The 19,352-nt window shown below is 57.4% G+C and overlaps 2 protein-coding genes across 3 annotated transcripts; both read right to left on the bottom strand.

The window, feature by feature from the left end:
* Nucleotides 1–1,187: 1,187 nt before the first annotated feature.
* Nucleotides 1,188–4,684, bottom strand: APOE (apolipoprotein E). The gene is given in 4 exon segments (NM_001009007.1): nt 1,188–1,905; nt 2,472–2,664; nt 3,816–3,881; nt 4,650–4,684. Coding segments are annotated over 3 exon segments (954 nt in total). The 5' UTR covers nt 3,859–3,881; nt 4,650–4,684.
* Nucleotides 4,685–6,799: 2,115 nt separating this feature from the next.
* TOMM40 (translocase of outer mitochondrial membrane 40) lies at nt 6,800–19,352 on the bottom strand. Of its 2 annotated transcripts, none has more exons than XM_016936178.4 (10): nt 19,245–19,352; nt 18,870–19,149; nt 18,100–18,167; nt 17,631–17,723; nt 16,678–16,779; nt 16,493–16,598; nt 9,635–9,757; nt 9,383–9,459; nt 9,177–9,279; nt 6,800–7,459 (listed from the first exon to the last, which is right to left on the bottom strand). In XM_016936178.4, the coding sequence occupies exons 2-10, from the start codon at nt 19,141–19,143 to the stop codon at nt 7,320–7,322; spliced, it is 1,086 nt and encodes a 361-aa protein (XP_016791667.1). In that variant the 5' UTR covers nt 19,144–19,149; nt 19,245–19,352; the 3' UTR covers nt 6,800–7,319. The 2 variants fall into 2 exon arrangements, with proteins under 2 accessions (XP_016791667.1, XP_016791666.1); XM_016936177.3 differs by having other exon boundaries at nt 18,870–19,152; nt 19,245–19,351.

The following is a 19,352-nucleotide window of genomic DNA, read 5'->3' as shown; positions in this document are numbered from 1 at the left end:
AGGGAGAGACAGAGGGGTGGGATGGGGTGCGGGGTGGGTGGGAAGGAGGCAGATATCAGATAAGACTGGAGGAGAGAAGGGGGAGAATAATGACAGCAGAAAAAAAATAAAAATAGCTTAGAATAAAGGCACCAATCTCAGTCATTTGGAGTTGCAACTCTGAGGAACAGGTATTATTAAATTGGGCAGGCCGGGCTTGGAGCCCCATGCCTGGAATCCCAGCACTTTGGGAGGCCGATGGGGGAGGATCTCTTGAGCCCAGGGGTTTGAGACTAGCCTGGGCAACATATTGAGACCTTGTCTCTACAAATAATAATAATAAAAAGCTGGGTGTGGTGGTGCTAGCCAGTAGTCTCAGCTACTCAAGAGGCCAAGGTGGGAGTATTGCTTGAGCCCAGGAGTTCCACATCAGCCTGGCCAACAAAGCCAGACCCCATCTCCACACCCCCCACCCCCCCCGCACAAATTAATCCTAGTGGTATGCGCCTGTAGTCTCAGCTACTGGAAAGGCTGAGGCGGGAGGATCACTTATCACTTGAGCCCAGGAGGTGGAGGCTGCAGTGAGCTGTGATGGCGGGTGACAGGGTGAGACCTTTCCCTGCCCCCTAAAAAAGAAAGAGGGGCAGAGGCCGGGCATGGTGGCTCAGGCCTGTAATCTCAGCACTTTGGGAGGCTGGCGGGTGGATCACTTGGTCAGGAGTTTGAGACCCGCCTGGCCAACATGGTGAAAGCTTGTCTCTACTAAAAATACAAAAATTAGCCAGGTGTGGTGGCGTGAGCCTGTAATCCCAGCTACTGAGGCAGCAGAATCGCTTGAACCGAAGAGGCAGAGGTTGCAGTGAGCCAAGATCGCGCCACTGCACTCTAGCCTGGGTGACAGAGCCAGACTCCGTCTAAAAAAAAAAAAAAAAAAAAGGGCAGAGAGAAAGATACACACAGACACAGATGGAGAGGAGGGGGCTGAGAATTGTGTGGCCAGTATGTGGGCAGAAAGAGAAACTGAGGCTGGGGCTTAGAGGAAATCACAGGGGGAGGCCAGCAGATGCGGTGAAACTTGGTGAATCTTTATTAAACTAGGGCCCACCCCAGCAGGACGGCTGGGGCGGGGACAGGGTCTCCCGCTGCAGGCTGCGCGGAGGCAGGAGGCACGGGGTGGCGTGGGGTCGCATGGCTGCAGGCTTCGGCGTTCAGTGATTGTCGCTGGGCACAGGGGCGGCGCTGGTGCCCATGGCAGCCTGCACCTTCTCCACCAGCCCGGCCCACTGGCGCTGCATGTCTTCCACCAGGGGCTCGAACCAGCTCTTGAGGCGGGCCTGGAAGGCCTCGGCCTGCAGGCGTATCTGCTGGGCCTGCTCCTCCAGCTTGGCGCGCACCTCCGCCACCTGCTCCTTCACCTCGTCCAGGCGGTCGCGGGTCCGGCTGCCCATCTCCTCCATCCGCGCGCGCAGCCGCTCGCCCCAGGCCTGGGCCCGCTCCTGCAGCGGCTGGCCGGCCAGGGAGCCCACAGTGGCGGCCCGCACGCGGCCCTGTTCCACCAGGGGCCCCAGGCGCTCGCGGATGGCGCTGACGCCGCGCTCGGCGCCCTCGCGGGCCCCGGCCTGGTACACTGCCAGGCGCTTCTGCAGGTCATCGGCATCGCGGAGCAGCCGCTTGCGCAGCTTGCGCAGGTGGGAGGCGAGGCGCGCCCGCAGCTCCTCGGTGCTCTGGCCGAGCATGGCCTGCACCTCGCCGCGGTACTGCACCAGGCGGCCGCGCACGTCCTCCATGTCCGCGCCCAGCCGGGCCTGCGCCGCCTGCAGCTCCTTGGACAGCCGGGCCCGCGTCTCCTCCGCCACCGGGGTCAGTTGTTCCTCCAGTTCCGATTTGTAGGCCTTCAACTCCTTCATGGTCTCGTCCATCAGCGCCCTGCGGCCGAGAGGGCGGCAGGGTGTCGCACAGTGGGAGGCGGGGAGAAGGGCTGGGATGGGGGCGGGCGAGATGGGGATGAGCCAGAGAGACCCAAGAGGGAGAGAAGGAACGGGGCAGAGGCCGAGAGAAGGAGACAGAGACAGATGCAGAGAGCAGAGGCAGAGACGAAGAAGGAGCTAGGAGGCCGGGCAAGGTGGCTCATGCCTCTAATCCCAGCACTTTGGGAGGCCGAGGCGGGAGGATCGCTTGAGCCCAGAAGTTCAAGACCAGCCTGGGCAACACAGTGAGACCCCATCTCTCTGTCTCTATATAAAAGAGCTAGGGAAGGACAGAGACAGAGCCAGGACGAGTGTGAGAGACTGAGTCAGAAGGGAAGAGGGAGAGACAAAGCTGAGAGAGAATTCCAGAGAGCTAAAGCCAGGAGTCAGAAATGGGAAGAGGAAGCTAGAACCAGCAGAGACCCAGGCCCCCCAAGACTTAGCGACAGGGGCAGAATGAAACCTGGACCTGGGGAGGTATAGCCGCCCACCAGGAGGGTCAAGGGCCAGGATGGGGACACTCACGTCAGTTCCTGGGTGACCTGGGAGCTGAGCAGCTCCTCCTGCACCTGCTCAGACAGTGTCTGCACCCAGCGCAGGTAATCCCAAAAGTGACCCAGCGCCAGTTCCCAGCGCTGGCCGCTCTGCCACTCGGCCTGCTGGTGCAGCTCGGGCTCCGGCTCTGTCTCCACCACTTGCTCCACCTTGGCCTGGCATCCTGTGTGGAACAAGTTCAAGGTGGGTCAGGGTCCTTCTGACCCCGTCCAGGCATCTAGTACCTAGGGGCACACAGAAGGTGCTCCACAAATGCTTCTTTGGAGCCATGGTGGGCAGGGTGAGGGGGGAGTCGGTTTAATCACTTGACAAGCGTTATGTATTTATAGACAGGGTCTTGCTCTGTCACCCAGGCTGGAGTGCAGCGGCCTGAACATAGTTCACTGCAACCTTGACCTTCTGGGCTCAAGCGATCCTCCTGCCTCGGCCTCCTGAGTAGCTGAGACCACAGGTGTGTGGCACCATGCCTGGCTAATTTTTGTATTTTTAGTAGAGACAGGGTCTCACTATGTTGCCCAGGCTGGTGTTGAACTCCTGGGCTCAAGTGATCCTCCCACCTTGGCCTCCCGAAGTGCTGGGATTACAGGGGTGAGCCACCGCGCCCAGCGGAAAAGCATGTATTGAGTGTCCTTGTGTGCCCCAGGCAGGGCTGTGTGGGGTGATGGAGAATAAAGATCACAGCTGCCCCGTGTCTGGTATTCACTACCTGCCTGCAATGCATTAGAAACCTCTAACTCCCAGCCAGGCGCGGTGGCTCACGCCTGTAATCCCAGCACTTTGGGAGATCGAAACGGGCAGATCACCTGAGGTCAGGAGTTCCAGACCAGCCTGGCCAACATGGTGAAACCCCGTCTCTACTAAAAATACAAAAAAGTTAGTCGGGTGTGGTGGCATGTGCCTGTAGTCCCAGCTACTTGGGAGGCTGAGGCAGGAGAATGGCGTGGACCTGGGAGGCGGAGCTTGCAGTGAGCCGAGATCCCGCCACTGCACTCCAGCCTGGGAGCCACTGCACTCCAGCCTGGGCGACAGAGCGAGACTTCATCTCAAAAAAACAAAACAACAACAAACAACAACAACAAAACAACTTCTAACTCCTGTCTCAAGGATGGGGGAAACCGAGGCCCAGAGAGCGTCAAATCGCTGTTCAGAGCCAGGAAGCAGCACAGAAGCCTCAGACCTGGGCCTTCCTCTCAAGGGGAAGACAGACCAGCAGAAGAAGAGGGGGCCCAGGGTCTGCCTGAATGGGGCCAGGAGGTTGAGGTGAGGATGAGAGGGGGAGGAGCGGGGGGAACCGAGCAAGCCCCGCCCCCATACCTGCCAGGAATGTGACCAGCAACGCAGCCCACAGAACCTTCATCTTCCTGCCTGTGATTGGCCAGTCTGGGGAGGGAGAAACTGTCAATCAACCGCCAGTGAGGACTCCTCCCACCCCCAGCCCGGCCCCAACCCGGCCTCACCCCAGGTTAGCCTTCCAAGCCTTGTTCCATTATCTGCAACAGCCTAATCCCAGCACAAACATTTACCATGCCGCCCCCAACCCATTCCCTATTTAACTCCCTCCTGGTCTTCTCTTATCTCCCCATCCCGAGGTCGGCCTCCATAGAAAATTCCATCTTCCTCTCCCGGGGTTCAAATTCCATCCCCCCACCCCCTCCCCACCGCCGGTTCCATCTCAGTCCCAGTCTCGCATTCCTCATTCTCCCTTCACATTCTAAGCTCCAACCTCACATTTAAGCGCCGTGTTCCATTTATGAGCTAATTCAGTCCTCATTTTAAAGTTCTCCAATCGACGGCTAGCTACCGTGTCGCTGCCCCTGGCTCCCCAGTTATGGAGATCTGAGGACACTGGGGACACCCAGTAGGTGCTCGATAAATGATAGTGACAACTCGTGGAGTCCTGCTATGGCTTAGATCCCAGTCCAGCTGCTCTCCCCACCCCACCTTCTAGCGGGTCGGGTCGTCTCTGCTGCCCAGCCCTTCCCAGGTCCAGTCCCCTGCTGCTTGCCTCACCCCCGCTCCTCCTCTCCCCAAGCCCGACCCCGAGTAGCTCTCCTGAGACTACCTGGAGGCCAGGGCTTCCCAAGGTCCCAGCTACATCTTTCTAGAGGCCCCTGAGCTCATCCCCGTGCCCCCGACTGCGCTTCTCACCGGCTCCTGGGGAAGGACGTCCTTCACCTCCGCTGGGGCTGAGTAGGACTCAAGGATCCCAGACTCGTCCAATTATAGGGCTCCCCCTGTCCCGCCCCCTCCCCCAGGGATAGGGCGGGCTGGGCCAGCCCCCAGTCACGAGGTGGGCTGTTCTCCCCCTGCCCCAGGCACAGCAGGGCAGAGGGAGGAAGGAGGTGGGGCATAGAGGCCTTTTGACCACCCCCCACAGTCCCCAGGAAGGGAGGACACCTCGCCCAGTAATCCAGACACCCTCCTCCATTCTGGGGGCCAAGCGTGGAAGGGGAATGTGGAGGCTGCCGCCCAGAGTCCTCCTTCCCTGACCCTGTCCTTTCCTGTGCCTGGATGAATGTAATCTGGAGAGGGGGCTGGGGATCTGGACTCCTGGATCCCAGAAAGAAAGTAGGGCTGGGGGGCTGGACAGAAGTGGGATGGGAGGGGCTGGGGGCGGTAGCTCATGCCTGTAATCCCAGCACTTTGGGAGGCCACAGTGGGCGAAGCACTTAAGGTCAGGAGTTTGAGACCAGCCTGGCCAACATGGTGAAACCCCATCTCTACTAAAAGTACAAAAGTTAGCCAGGTGTGGTGGCGGGCGCCTGTAATCCTAGCTACTTGGGAGGCTGAGGCAGGAGAATCGCTTGAACCCGGGAGGCGGAGGTTACAGTGAGCCGAGATCTCGCCACTGCACTCCAGCCTCAGCAAGAGGGAGACTGTCTCAAAAAAAGAAAAAAAAGAAAGTGGGGCTAGGCGGCTGGACAGAAGTGGGATGGGAGGGGTGGGAACAGTATGATGCATCTGCTACAAGTCGAGGCTTTGCAAATGGGACCTGGGTTTTAATCACAGCTTCCTCTTTGGTTGTGACCTTGAGCACAGGGGAGCCCCCTCCCCACATGTGAAATGAGATTCCAGCACCTCCCCCTGGCTGCCACAGGCATTGTGGTTTCCAGGGGCTTGAAGCCGTGCTTCTGGGTTAAGGTTAGGATTCTAGAGTCAAATTGCCAGGGCGTGAATCCTGGCTCTGCCAGTTGCCAGCTGTGTGACCTTGGGCAAATGACTTGTCCTCTCTGAGCATCAAGTTCCTTTGCTCATCAGACTGGGAGCAGCGGCACGGATATGTTTGGTGACAAGCTAACGTGTATTGAGCATGGAGGACAGCCCTGGCACACAGCGGTCCTATGTTAGGGCTAGCAATGGACAGGCCACAGTGAACGCTCAGACGCTGTCACTTTCCTAAGCCCTGTTATAAATCCCAGATGTTTCAGAGGAGAAACCCGTGGTTCAGCAGCAAGACGAATGGCAAAACCACACAGCGAGAACTGGGAGGGGCTGGGATTCATTCCTGGCTCCTGGAGCGGGTGGGATCAGAAGATTCTGCGGGTCAGGGGAGGCTGAACTCCTGGTTCGAGAAGGAACCCCCAGTGCCGGGCCGGGCCTGTTTGCTTTGGCTGGCAAGGGGTGGCTGAGGTGGGGTTGGTAACCTGGGGTTGGTTCTACTCAGCAGCCTCCTTCCCCAGACCCTGGGGGCAGACAGGGTTTCAGTTCCTGTAGGCTCGGGAGTCGTGGTGGGCATCAGCTGACCCCAGCCCTAGGGTGGCAAAATCCAGACAGCACCAAGTCCTCAGACACAGGTGACCCAACTCCCATGGCTGGCCTAGGCCCCTCCTCCAAGGCCTACGAGTCCTTGAGCCCCTTCTCCCTGACACAGCAGTTCCTAGTACCCTAGTTGTTCTGAAGCTGTTCCAGTAGCTTGAACCCTCTCCCAGCTCCCTGCCCCCATCTCTGCACTCAGAGACAGTGTCATCTCTGCTGCTGCAGTCTGCAGGGACAAAGTCCTCTATAGCCACTCCGGCCAGGTCAAGCTGGGGGCAAGTGACCTTGAGACCCTACCCTCAGGCAAGGGAAGGCCCGTGGTGTCCCCCAGCAGGGCAGATGTTCCGGATGGGGAGACAGCGACCCCAGGCCACGCTGCGCCCCTCTGAGCCGGACTTAAGGTAGCATCAAGGATCCGCTGCTTTCCGTGCTCCGGCCCTCTGGCGCCCCCTGCAGGCGGCTGGGGGAAGGTCAGGGCGGCCAGACTCCGGATGAAATGCTCAAAACAGGCCAGACACACTTGAGAAAACGGAGGCCTCCCATCGTTTTTTTTCCCACGTATATTTTTTGTTGTTTTTTGTTTTTTTTCTGTAAAATGTCCTGGTTCTTCCATAACTTATAAACATGATTTATACCGAGGAGATGGGAAAGTGGACGGGGCAGGGTGGACTGACCAGGGATGGGGAAGCTCCTCTCGCTGCCCCCTCGGGGCGGGCCCAGGCCCTTTGGAGGATGGGGACGCCAGGACACTCCTCCCTGAGGTTGTCTGGCCGCCTCTGCCCCTGGTGCTCAGAATCCTGCGTGCCCCTCAATTCCGGAATCCCTCCCGGGACCCCAGGCCCACTGGGCACGCTGCCCCTGCTACTCAGAATCCCGAAGCGCCATTCGGTTCCAGAATCCCCTCCTCAGCTGCTGGGGTGGCGGGGTCCCTCCTTTCCGATGTCCCCCCCGACCCCCAAGGGGGGAGGGAAGGGAGGGGGGCTCAGGTCTCCCCTCTGTGGCAGGGGGAGGTGGAGGTGGAGGTGGAATCGGAAGGGCGTGGAAGGCGGGGGCCAGGAGGGCTCAGCCGATGGTGAGGCCAAAGCCACACTGGAACTTGTTCTTGCGGTGATTCAGGAAGGCCCCAAGGGCCAGTGTCAGGGGCAGGGGCGGGAGCTTCTTCTCCAGCGTGGCACCCACGATCCAGTTGCTATCCACAGAGCCTGCAGGGAAGAGCTGAGGTGAGAGGCGTGCCAGCTTCCCACCATATCCATGCAGAGTTCCTGGCCACCTTGGATACCAGCCACATGCCGACAGCTTCCAGACCTCTAACCACACTGCTCCTGCCACCCTGAAACCCCATCACACCAACAACTTCACGCTGGAGCAAATGGCTCCCTCCTCCTCTGCTCTCCGCTCAGTGACCCCTGCCCTCTGAAAAGCCCTCCAGACCCCTGGGTTCCCCCAACCTAGTCCTGCCCACTCTGCGGATGAATCTGTTCCTCTCACTGAGTCCCGTGAAGACAGGGCTGGTCACCGCTGTGTCCCCAGCAGTGCTCAGCAGGAGGCTCAAACACCCAAAATCTGTGAGCCACAGATATCCAAGAAGACTTAAGACTGGACATTGGGACTACGACCAGTGTGCCTGAGATGAGGTTCTGGATTTAGTTGTGACCTTGAAACCTCTGGAAGCCTCAGTTTCCACTAACGTAAGATGAATGGGGCAGGCTCCATGCTTCCAAAGTGCCTTCTACCCTGGCTGGGTGTGGTGGCTCACACCTATAATCCCAGCACTTTGGGAGGCCAAGGCTTGAGTCCAGGAGTTCGAGACCAGCCTGGGCAACATGGTGAAACCCCTGTCTCTCCCAAAACTATCAAAAAAATTAACTGGGCCTGGTGGCATACACCTGTGGTCCTAGCTACTCAGGAGGCTGAGGTGGGAAGGCTGCTTGAGCCTGGGAGGTGGAGGCTGCAGTGAGCCGCAGTTGCACTGCTGCACTCTAGCCTGGGCGACAGAGGGAGACCAGTCTCAGAAAAATAAGAGAGTCAAGTGCAGAAAAATAAGAGGGGATGGACAAAGCTCCAGCTTGGCCCAAACACCCATCAGATGCTCCACCAGATTTTTTTTAACATTTATTTATTTATTTCATTTTATTTTTTTTGGAGATGGAGTCTCACTCTGTCACCCAGGCTGGAGTGCAGTGGTGCAGTCTCAACTCCCTGCAACCTCCGCCTCCCAGGTTCAAGTGATTCTTGTGCCTCAGCCTCCTAAGTAGCGGGGACTACAGTTGCAGCACGCTACCACACCCGGCTAATGTTTGTACTTTTAGTAGAGAGGGGATTTCACCACGTTGGCCAGGCTGGTCTCCAACTCCTGGCCTTAAGTATTCTACCTGGCTTGGCCTCCCAAAATGCTGGGATTACAGGCGTGAGTCACCACGCCTGGCCGCTCTACCTACTTTTTTTTTCCAAGCATAAAACATAGTAGAGGGTTGTCCACCTACTTTTTTTTTTTTGAGACGAAGTCGCTCTGTCGCCCAGGCTGGAGTGCGGTGGCACGATCTCGGCTCACCGCAAGCTCCGCCTCCTGGGTTCATACCATTTTCCCGCCTCAGCCTCAGTAGTTGGGACTATAGGCACCCGCAACCACACCCGGCTAATTTTGTTTTTGTATTTTTAGTAGAGACGGGGTTTCACCGTGTTAGCCAGGATGGTCTCAATCTCCTTACCTCGGCCCGCCTTGGCCTCCCAAAGTGCTGGGATTACAGGCATGAGCCACCGTACCCGGCCCCACCTACTTTTTAACAAGTGTTCCCCGGTAATGTGGAGGCCCACAGGGTGGCAGCACACTGTCCTCCAGCACCTGTGGTGGCCCACACATCCACTCAGAGTTGAGTCACCTCTTGCCTGTTTCCCGCGTAGGGGAACCGAGACCTTTACCTTTGAAGAGGAGGTTGGCCTTGGGCAGGTCCAGCTGGTACCCGAAGGAGACGCTGGTGTCCTGCATCCTTGTGCTGGCCTCAAACTCCACACCCACCTGCAGCTGGAGGGGCCGGAGCAACACATGAGAATTAGCGAGTGGCCCCACCTGGACTTCCAGGCCCAGCAGCCCCTGGCAGCACCAGCTAGTCCCTGCACCCACTCACCTGGTCACTGGCTTTGTGGTAGTATGTTGCGTGCATGCCCGCCTGGCCCAACGTTACCGTTGCCAACCAGTTGTTCACTGTCAGAGAGCGGGGTGGAGGCGGGGTCTCATTACCAAGGGGATTTGGGCATCTGGGAACCCAGGCCTCCTCCCTCAGACCTGAGTGTCCAGGGCCCCAGCCCGTCCTCCCTCAGACCCAGGAGGAGTCCAGGGGCCCAGCCCCTCCACCCTCGGACCCAGGCGCCAGGCTCACATGTGTATTTCCCAGCTAGAGACATGACAGTGCCCTCCTCTCCAGGCCGCCGGTGGTAGACCAGCTCTCCACCCAGGGCCAGGCAAGGCGTGATGCTCTGGAGGTAGTGGGCTACGAGGATTCCTGTGGGCAAAATGACGATCAGTTTCCACCCACCCTGGGTGCCAGGCTAGACTCCACCTCCAGGAAGCCCTCTAGGCTCACCCCGGCTGGAGGCTTGGGCTTGCTCTCAGGCCTCCCTCAAGGGCTCCTTTCTCCTAACCCATCGCCCAGGGGTTCCCTACCGCTGAGGTCAGCGTCCCAGGCCCTGCTATGACTGCATTACCTGAAGGACCTCATCTGGTCGACACAAGCCCATGTGGTCAGCATTTATCCACCCCCACTTACAGAGGGGGTCACCACCACTTATAGAAGCTTACAGGGTAAGTCGCTCACTCATGCTCACAAAATGTGTCAGGGGCAGAATCCAAGCCTCCACACCTCCCAAACCCAGGCTCTGAGCCACTCTGCTGCTGAGAGGCCTTTGGGTAGAGTGGGTAAGTATGCACAGCCTGGGTTCGAATCCCAGCCCTGCCACAGGCTGGCTGGTGACCATGGATGCTGGCATCATCTCTCTGTGAACCTAACTACCTCTTGGGGTTGTGAGGAATCGAGTGCTCAGCTGTGGCTGGGACTTGCTGCACTGAGGTCCAAGTCTGCGTTCCTGTGTCCCTCCACCGTAGGGAGTGCTTGCTGAACAAGAGAACTGCCACCTTTGGGCTGCCTTTTCAAGCCTCAGGATGGAGATGGATTCACTTTGGTGTCTTTCGAGCCTAGCAGGGTACAGGCCACAAATGTGATTTTATAGGGCCAGAAGAATTGGGGAGGAAGAGAGTGGGAAATAGAGAGGGAGGGACAGGGAAAGAAAACAAGCCTGGCGTGGTGGCACGTGCCTGTAATCCCAGCTATTTGGGAGGCTGAGGAGGGAGGATTGCTTGAGCCTAGGCATTCGAAGCCAGCCCGGGCAACATGGTGAGACCCCATCTCAAAAAAAAAAAAAAAAAAAAAGCCAGATGCAGTGGCTCATGCCAGTAATCCCAATGCTTTGGAGGGCTGGGGCAAGAGGACAGCTTGAGGTCAGCAGTTGGAGACAAGCCTAGGTGACATAGTGAGACCCCATCTCTACAAAAAATTTAAAAACTTCATCTAACTACAGATTATCATAAAAAAAAAAAAAAATCAAGGCCAGGCACAGTGGCTCATGCTTGTTGTAATCCCAGCAGTTTGGGAGGCCAAAGTGGGTTCATTTGAGCCCAGGAATTCGAAACCAGCTTGGGAAACATAGCGAATACAAAAATTAGTTGGGTGAGGTGGTGCACACCTGTAGTCCCAGGTACTAAGGGGGTGGACGTGGGAGGATTGCTTGAGCCCAGGAGGTGGAGGCTGCAGTGAGCCATGATAGTGCCACTGCACTCCAGCCTGAGTGACAGAGTGAGAATCTGTCCCAATAAACAAACAAACAACAAATAAATAAATTTTAAAATGTAGCCAGGCATGATGGCACATGCTTGTAGTCCCAGCTACTTGGGAGGCTGAGGCAGGAGGATCACTTGAGCTCAGAAGGTCAAGGTTACACTGAGCTATGATCACGCCACTGCACTCCAACGTGGGCAACAGAGATCCTGTCTCAAAAAATAAGAAATTTAATTTTTTTTTTTTTTTTGAGATGGAGTCTCGCTCTGTCGCCCAGGCTGGAGTGCAGTGGCACTATCTCGGCTCACTGTAAGCTCCACCTCCCGGGTTCACGCCATTCTCCTGCCTCAGCCTCTCCGAGTAGCTGGGACTACAGGAGCCCGCCACCATGCCTGGCTAATTTTTTGTATTTTTAGTAGAGAAGGGGTTTCACCGTGGTCTCGATCTCCTGACCTCGTGATCCGCCTGCCTCGGCCTCCCAAAGTGCTGGGATTACAAGCATGAGCCACTGCGCCTGGCCTAAAAAATTTTTAAAGAAAAAAAGAGGCTGGGCACGGTGGCTCACACCTGTAATTCCAGCACTTTGGGAGGCTGAGGTGGGTGGATCGCCTGAGGTCGGAGGTTTGAGACCAGACTGGCCAACATGATGAAACCCTGTCTCTACTAAGAATACAAACATTAGCTGAGTGTGGTGGTGCACACCTGTAGTCCCAGCTACTCAGGAGGCTGAGGCAGGAGAATCGCTTGAACCCGGGAGGCGGAAGTTGCAGTAAGCTGAGATTGTGATTGTGCCACTGCACTCCAGCCTGGGAGACAGTGCAAGACTCCATCTCAAAAAGACAAAAAGAAAAAAAAAAAGAAACAACACATCTGCAGAGACAGAAATGAAGGGGGAAGAGGGACTGAAGATTCACAGTTGAGAAATCCACCACGATCGAGCAATCTCCTAGGGTGCAGCCCTGGAGAGGAAGACACGTGGAGAAGGGAAGGGAGGTTGGGGGCCACGAGACTGAGGGCACACAGAGAAGCTGAGACAGCACAGAGCAAGGCAGGTGCGAAGATGCTTCCCAGACCAAGATGACCAGAGGGGCAGACTTGGGGCCCCACAGGGGGAGCAGGCTGGCCTGCTAGCATGGAGCCAGCCTGGAGCCAGCTCTCTGGAGCTGCAGGAATAGGGGCCTTTCATACCTGCAGGCATGGCTGGGTGGAGCTCTCAGAGGGGCTGAGTGTTAGGCGGCAACCCCCAAGATGAGCCTGGTGGGTGTGAGAGAGGCCATGAGTTCATGGCCAGTGCCCTGGTGGCATCTTCTGGGGAGGCTGAGATCAGAAGTGGGCTGCAGCCGGTCCCCATGGGCTCAGGCAAGCGACTGTGTGACTCCCCTTCCCAGAGGAGATGAAGCAAATGAATCCCCGAACCCCCCACTGGTTGTTAAATCACCATCACACGGGCGGGGCACAGTAGCTCACGCCTGTAATCCTAGCACTTTGGGAGGCTGAGGCAGGAGGGTTGTTTGAGCCCAGGAGTCTGAGACCAGCTGGGGCAACATGGCGAGACCCCCATCTCTCCCTCTCTCTCTCTCTTTTTTTTTTTTTGAGATGGGGCGTTTTGCTCTTGTTGCCCAGGCTGGAGTGCAAAGGCGTCATCTCGGCTCACTGCAACCTCTGCCTCCCGGGTTCAAGTGATTCTCCTGCCTCAGCCTCCCGAGTACCTGGGATTACACGCATGTGCCACGACGCAAAAATACAAAAATTAGCCGGGTGTGGCAGTGCGTGCCTGTAATCCCAGCTACTTGGGAGGCTGAGACAGGAGAATCACTTGAACCCAGAAGGTGGAGGTTGAGGTGAGCTGACACTGTGCCACTGCACTCCGGCCTGGGCAACAGAGACTGCGTCTCAGGGCAGACGTGGGTGAGGTGGGGCAGGGGAAGAAAAGAAAAAAAATCACTACCATTACCACTCTGGTCAGTGTTATCCCCTCATTCAATCAAGGGGGAGACTGAAGCCCAGAGGGAAAAGCAGCCATCTAGAGTGAGTGACTTAGAATCTCTGGCCTCTGAGTTCCAGGGACTGTTGGAACTGAGGCCATGAGACCCTCAAGTATCTTTCTAACCATCCTTCCCATCTCCTGGGCCACCCCCCAAGTTTCTCTACCCACAGCCTCCTCTCTAGTCTCATGCCCCAACTTCAAGTGACCTCACAGACAGCAGACAGAGGCATCATGTTAAAGCACAAACCTGACCCTGTTGACCCCCTGCCCAGAACCTGCCATGGCTCCCTTGTGCCCTGAGAAGATATGGGTTCCTCAGCACACCTGCAAGGCCTTGGATGGCTTGGCCTCAGCTTCAGAATAGAACCACTCCCCCTTCCCAGGCCCCCAAGTAGCTGGGACTATAGGCATGTGCCCTGCCAGCTCAGTGTCCCCAGTAGTTGGGACTACAGGCATGTACCACCATATGCCTAATTTCTAATTTTTTTTGTAGAGACAGGGTATTGCTGTGTTGCCCAGGCTGATCTTGAACTCCCGATCTCAAGCGATCCGCCCACCTCAGCCTCCCAAAGTGCTGGGATTACAGGTGTGAGCCACTGTGCCTGACCTGGGACCCCCATGAGGGCAGGAATGGGCTGTCTCGGTCACTGCTGTGTCCCAGCCCAGGGCTGGGCACACATGAGGTGCTCAGAGTGAAGCAGAAAAGGAGCTGTCACCATTGGGAGGGGCTGGGGAGGCTCACGGGCTCCTGAATTAAGCTTCCATTCAAATCCCAGCTCCTCTGCTTCCTGGCTGTGTCACCCTGGGCAACTGATTTCACCCCTGGGCCTCGCTTTCCTTATCTGTGAAATGGGGGTGCCTGCGGGCATTGTGCCCATGGAGATGCCAGAGTGGAGCAAGTGGTGACTGTGCATGTGGCCCAGTGCTGAGGCCGAGAAGTCGGGCCCTCTCATGGACTCCTTCACTGGGAGGTAGTTGCTTCTATTGTGCCCAAGTGACAGATGAGGAGACTGAAGCCCAGAAGGGCTGGAACCACTTGCCGGAGGTCACAGAGCCGCCTGGAGGTAGAGACACCCTGGGTCAAGTCGGAGCTGTTGGTGGCAAGAGACTCGAGAGCTCAGCCCTGACCGGCACACGGCAGGCCCTGTTCTCACTGGTGTCTGGGGTAAGGAAGAGGCACTGGAAAGGACTAGAGACCAAAGCGTCACTGGTGGCCCTGGGCTCCAGGAGGCCAGTGCTGGGGAGCACGAAAGGACCAGGCGAGCGAGGCGGCACAGGGAACGGGGTTGCTGGCGCCGTGAAGAGCAGGGACGCTGGAGTCCCACTGGCGCCGTGAAGAGCAGGGACACTGGAGTCCCACTGGCGCCGTGAAGAGCAGGGACGCTGGAGTCCCACTGGCGCCGTGAAGAGCAGGGACGCTGGAGTCCCACTGGCCACGTGCCCTTAGTGGAGAACCTCCTCTCGGCCTCGCAAGATGGGGACAATGGTGGACGACAGAGGGCGACATGCGCACGCAAGCCTTCCCAGTCATGTCACGACCAGAGGGAAGAATTCCATGCAGCAGGGACAGAGTGTGCATCGGTCCTGGGGTAGAACCAGCTCGGTGGTTTCAGGAACCGTCAGGAAAGCTTGCATGGTCGGCCGGGCGCGGTGGCTCACGCCTGTCATCCCAGCACTTTGGGAGGCCGGGGCGGGTGGATCACTTGAGGTAAGAAGTTCGAGATCAGCCTGGCTGACATGGCGAAAACCTGTCTCTACTAAAAATACAAAAATTAGCCAGACATGGTGGCGCGCGCCTGTAGTCCCAGCTACTAGGGATACTAGGGAGCCTGAGGCAGGAGAATCACTTGAACCAGGGAGGCAGAGGTTGCAGTGAGCCGAGATTGCACCACAGCACTCCAGCCTGGGCAATAGAGCAAGACTCCGTCTCAAAAACAAAAACAAACAAACAAAAAAGGCTCATGTGGTTCAACTGTAGTGTATGAGAAGATGGGGTGATGTCACCAGGTGAGTTGGGGACAGGAAAGGTTTCTTCCTCATGGGGCCCCTACAGATCAGCCTCACCTAGGAGGCCTCTCTGCACCTGCTGCACCTCCAGCTTCCCTGTCTCCTGGGTTTTCTGCCACGGCCCTTCCCTTCCCTTCACCCCTGTTCCTACTTCTCCCTGCCTGGAATCTTGTTGCTCCTGTCCCCCAGCCGGGGTAGCCCCTTCTCCTCCTCTGGCAGCTCAAAAGTCAACACTTTTGAGTCTCCCTGGGCTCCTGCAGCGAGAAGTGGTGACTCTCCCTAGGCAATCCCAGGGGTCCAAGGCCAACCCTAGCTCCCCTCCCCGCCTACACGAGTCATTCACTCAGGACTCAGCGCTCAAGAGCCTGCTCTCCACGACACAGTGGATGGCTGCACAAAGACACAAAGCTGGCAATCTGAAACTCCATCCTTCCAGTTCCAGCCAAAAACTACAGAGTCATCGCCTCCATCCAGTCTCAACAAATCCTGGCAGCTCTGCCTTCAAACAACATCCAGAATCCAACCTCCTCTCCCCGTCCACTCCCTCCCAGTGGTACCCCCTTTGGAGTCTGCTCTCTACGCCAGCTGCAGGGTCCTGTGAGAAGCTATGCCTTGGTTTCCGAAAGCCCCAGACTCACTCAGAGCGAAGGCCAAGGCTCTGCAAAGCCTTATGCAACCAGGGGACCATCCTCCCTCAAGTTCCTTTCACGAGTCCCGACTGCACTACTTGCAGGCTGAAAAGCTGTTTCCCTGGCCAGGCGAGGTGGCTCACGCCTGTCATCCCAGCACTTTGGAAGGTCAAGGTGGGAGGATTGCTTGAAGCCAGGAGTTCCAAGACCAGCCTGGCCAATACAGCAAGACCCCATCTTAAAACATTTTTTAATACAAAAGAAAATCTCAGTTAAAATTGCGCTGACTGGCTGGGCGTGGTGGCTCACACCTGTAATCCCAGCACTTTGGGAGGCTGAGGTGGGTGGATCCCTTGAGGTCAGGAGTTCAAGACCAGCCTGACCAATATGGTGAAACCCTGTCTCTACTAAAAATACAAAAATTAGCCAGGCGTGGTAGCGCATGCCTGTAATCCCAGCTACTCGGGAGGCTGAGGCAGGAGAATTGCATGAACCCAGGAGATGGAGGTTGCAGTGAGCCAAGATCGCGCCACGGCACTCCAACCTGGGTGATAAAGCAAGACTCCATCTCAAAAAAAAAAAAAAAAAGACCGTGCTGACTCACCCACTCATGGTCAGTGGGTGACCGTCTCACCCACTGTAGTATGTTGCCTGATGTTTCAAAATCACTCCTGCTGAACCACTTCTCCAGTGGCAGAAAAGGAGGTTCACAAATGGGGTGGATTTGCTGGCAAAGCCAGAACTGCAGTTTTGTGACCACCCTCCAAGCCCTCCGCCTCTTACCTGAACCCACGAGGACGTCTGGGTTCCCCAGGGTGACGGCTGCTGTGAAGTCAGAGCCCCGATACTCCCCGTCCACCTGCCAGTTCACAAACTTCGACTGCTGGGTCTGTGGAGAGGAGGGGGTGTGAGGGTGACTCCCTGCTCATGGTGGCCGAGGGGAGCAGCAGCCTCCGTGCCCCACTCACCTGGATGGCCATCTTGGACCTGAGACCGGGGCCCAGCTGGTGAATGACCTGAGCGTTGAGACTGCCACTGTTGTCCATGTCACCCACCAGTACAGGGAACGCCTGTGAGGCAGAGAGAACGGAAGGGGTCAGAGGTGGTGCACTGTGCAAGCATGTGAGATGGGCCGGGGTGAGAAGCCTAGGGTCAGAAAGCCTCGGATGGGGGTCCCCTCCTCCATGAAGTGCTCTCTGACCACCTAGGCTGAGTTAGGCTCCCCGACCTTTGGGTTCCCCCATGTCAGCCTTGCCCATCCTGGCCTGTTACTCTCTGGGAACAGGTCTGTCCCCTGCCCCACGGGTGAGTCCCATGCTGTTTCAGTCATGTGTGCCAGCACAGGGCTGGGCACAGAATGTGTTGTGCAATGAAGGTTTGCAGAATAAACACATTTGCTGAAGGGAAATGACAGAAGCAGAGACCTCATTCAGTACCCCCAACCCTGTCTGGGCCTCCAGTTTTGCCCTTCCTAATAACTAGCCCCCACGTGGCCACCCCAGAGATGCCCCAGAGATTTCTACAGCGGGAACCTGTGGACCACGTCTTTCCCTTGACCAAACCATGCCATGACTCTCCACAACCCCCTAGAGAAAGTCCAAAGCCTAGTCTGGCATTCAAAGTTCTGCATGATCTACAGTCCAGCCCTTTCCACCCTGGGTCATCGCTGTCTGGTGACAGGGTGGCTGTGGCCACATCCCCAGCACTGCTCAGCATGGGGCCAGGCAGAGAGCAGGGGTTTGGCGGATGTTTGCTGGATGAAGGAATTACTTGTGTCCCAGTGCACCTCGGAGAGATGCAATCCCCATCTCCAGGCTCTCGGTAGCTGTGACCTTTTCCTGATGAGGCCGTCTTAGCTTGACATTTGGCTACAAATTTGTTATTAGAAAGATACAATGAATGGATGAAAAAGGAAGCTCACCTCTGTGGGACTCAGCTGCTTTGTCCCCACATATGTGACCCCGAAGTGGTAGTTGGACTCCCCGATTGTGCTGAGGGCTACTGTGTGGTTCACCTGGAAGGAAAGCGAGAGCTGTGACGATACTGGACAGATAGGCTTGCCCACTGAAGAGGGCAAGGACAAGGTCTCTGGGCTGGGCAGGGGATGAAGACTGGGAGGCACGGCCTGACTAAGAGACTCAGAGAAAGGAGGTGCTGCCGGTAGGCCCACATACCTGTTCCTTCACTCCAGCCTAGCTGCTATGGGGAGACAGTACCTCTGGATTCTAGGTCCCCAAACTGAGTAGTCAGTCTGGCACTGTATCTCCGAGTCTTTTCAAGTATCAGGGAGCCCAGCTCTTGAGGGAGAAGTAATTGGGCCGAGTGTGCAGATGCAGGGAGGGGGACGGCGGGGACGATCTCTGGTGGGTAAGGACACCAGGAAGGCTCACCTGGAAATGGTTACTCAACCCTTTGTTGACTGTGAGCTTGACACCCTCCATCTGAATGGGAAACAGCTCTGGAGAAGAGAAACGCTGTCACACTCCACCCCAACCCCACACCAACTCTCATCTCTTCCTTCCCTACCACCCCCAGCTCTCTCCAGAGACCCACAGCAGAACATCTCACAAAGGATTCCACCTGTAAAGAGGCAGTACAGCCTAGTTAGACAGGGCCAGGGCCTTTGCTTGCTCAAATCTCACTGCCACCAAGCTGAGCAACTTTAGGTCAAACTCATCATCTGAAAGATGGGACCCTCACCACACAGAATTGTCCCAAGGATCTAATGAGTTAACGTATAATGAACACCAGAACAGAACTCCATAAATCTCCACCACTACTACTACTCTAATTGCTCCAGGCTGGGATCCGGAGGCTTTGGGTCCCACACCCAAGGAACCTTGCTGACACCTTGCTGACACCGTGACCTTGGGCCTCAGTTGCCTTCCCGATCACAAGAGAAGTCTGGCTTGGCTGATCCCGGGGCTCCTGAGGTCCCTAAGGCTTTTCTCTACTGCTATGACATTCCATCCCGTTTCCAGCATTTGATTCCACCATTCTAAGCCCCAAGTCCAACGTTCCACCATTCGATCCCAACGTCACCTCCTAGTGCTGTTAAATAATTCCAATGGTGCGCGCCAAATCCCAGAGTCCCCAGTGTCCTCCCCCTTCCCCCGAGATCTAGGCCATCGCAGCCCCGCGGGGGCCCCTCGCCCCTCACCCTTGCACTTCCGGTGGCACTCCTCGAATGTGCCCGGGTTGGGCAGGCAGCCGCATGCCCCATCCTCGGCGGCCCCTGAGGCGCTGGCGGTTGCAGCCCCGGGGGTCCGTTCCGAACCTCGACTCGTACTGGTGCCGGCGCCCAGGCTGCCTCCCAGCGGCGGCAGCGTGAAGCCCGGCGGCGAGGGCGGAGGTGGCGGCAGCCCCACGAGGGCCGGCGCAGGCGGCGGTGGCGGTCCTGCGGGCGGCGAGCTGGCAGCCAACACGTTCCCCATGGTCGCCTGCTAGGGGAGAGGTCAGAGGGCAGCGGTCAGGGCCCGCGCGCCCCCGACTCAGCCCCAGCAAATCCGCACCCGGCTCCGGCCCCGGTTCTCACTGGCGGCGGCGCCTGCTCCCGGCCTGGGCTCCGCTCCCACCCCGTGCGCCACGCGCAACCGAACCCGCTGCCGCCGCCGCCACCACCGTCGCCCCGCCCCACCTAGCC

This window comes from Pan troglodytes, chromosome 20 (assembly GCF_028858775.2).
Source record: "Pan troglodytes isolate AG18354 chromosome 20, NHGRI_mPanTro3-v2.0_pri, whole genome shotgun sequence".
Taxonomy (NCBI): Eukaryota; Metazoa; Chordata; class Mammalia; order Primates; family Hominidae; genus Pan; species Pan troglodytes.
The sequence above is the reverse complement of the archived record's forward strand: the minus strand, read 5'-3'. Positions and strand labels throughout refer to the sequence as shown.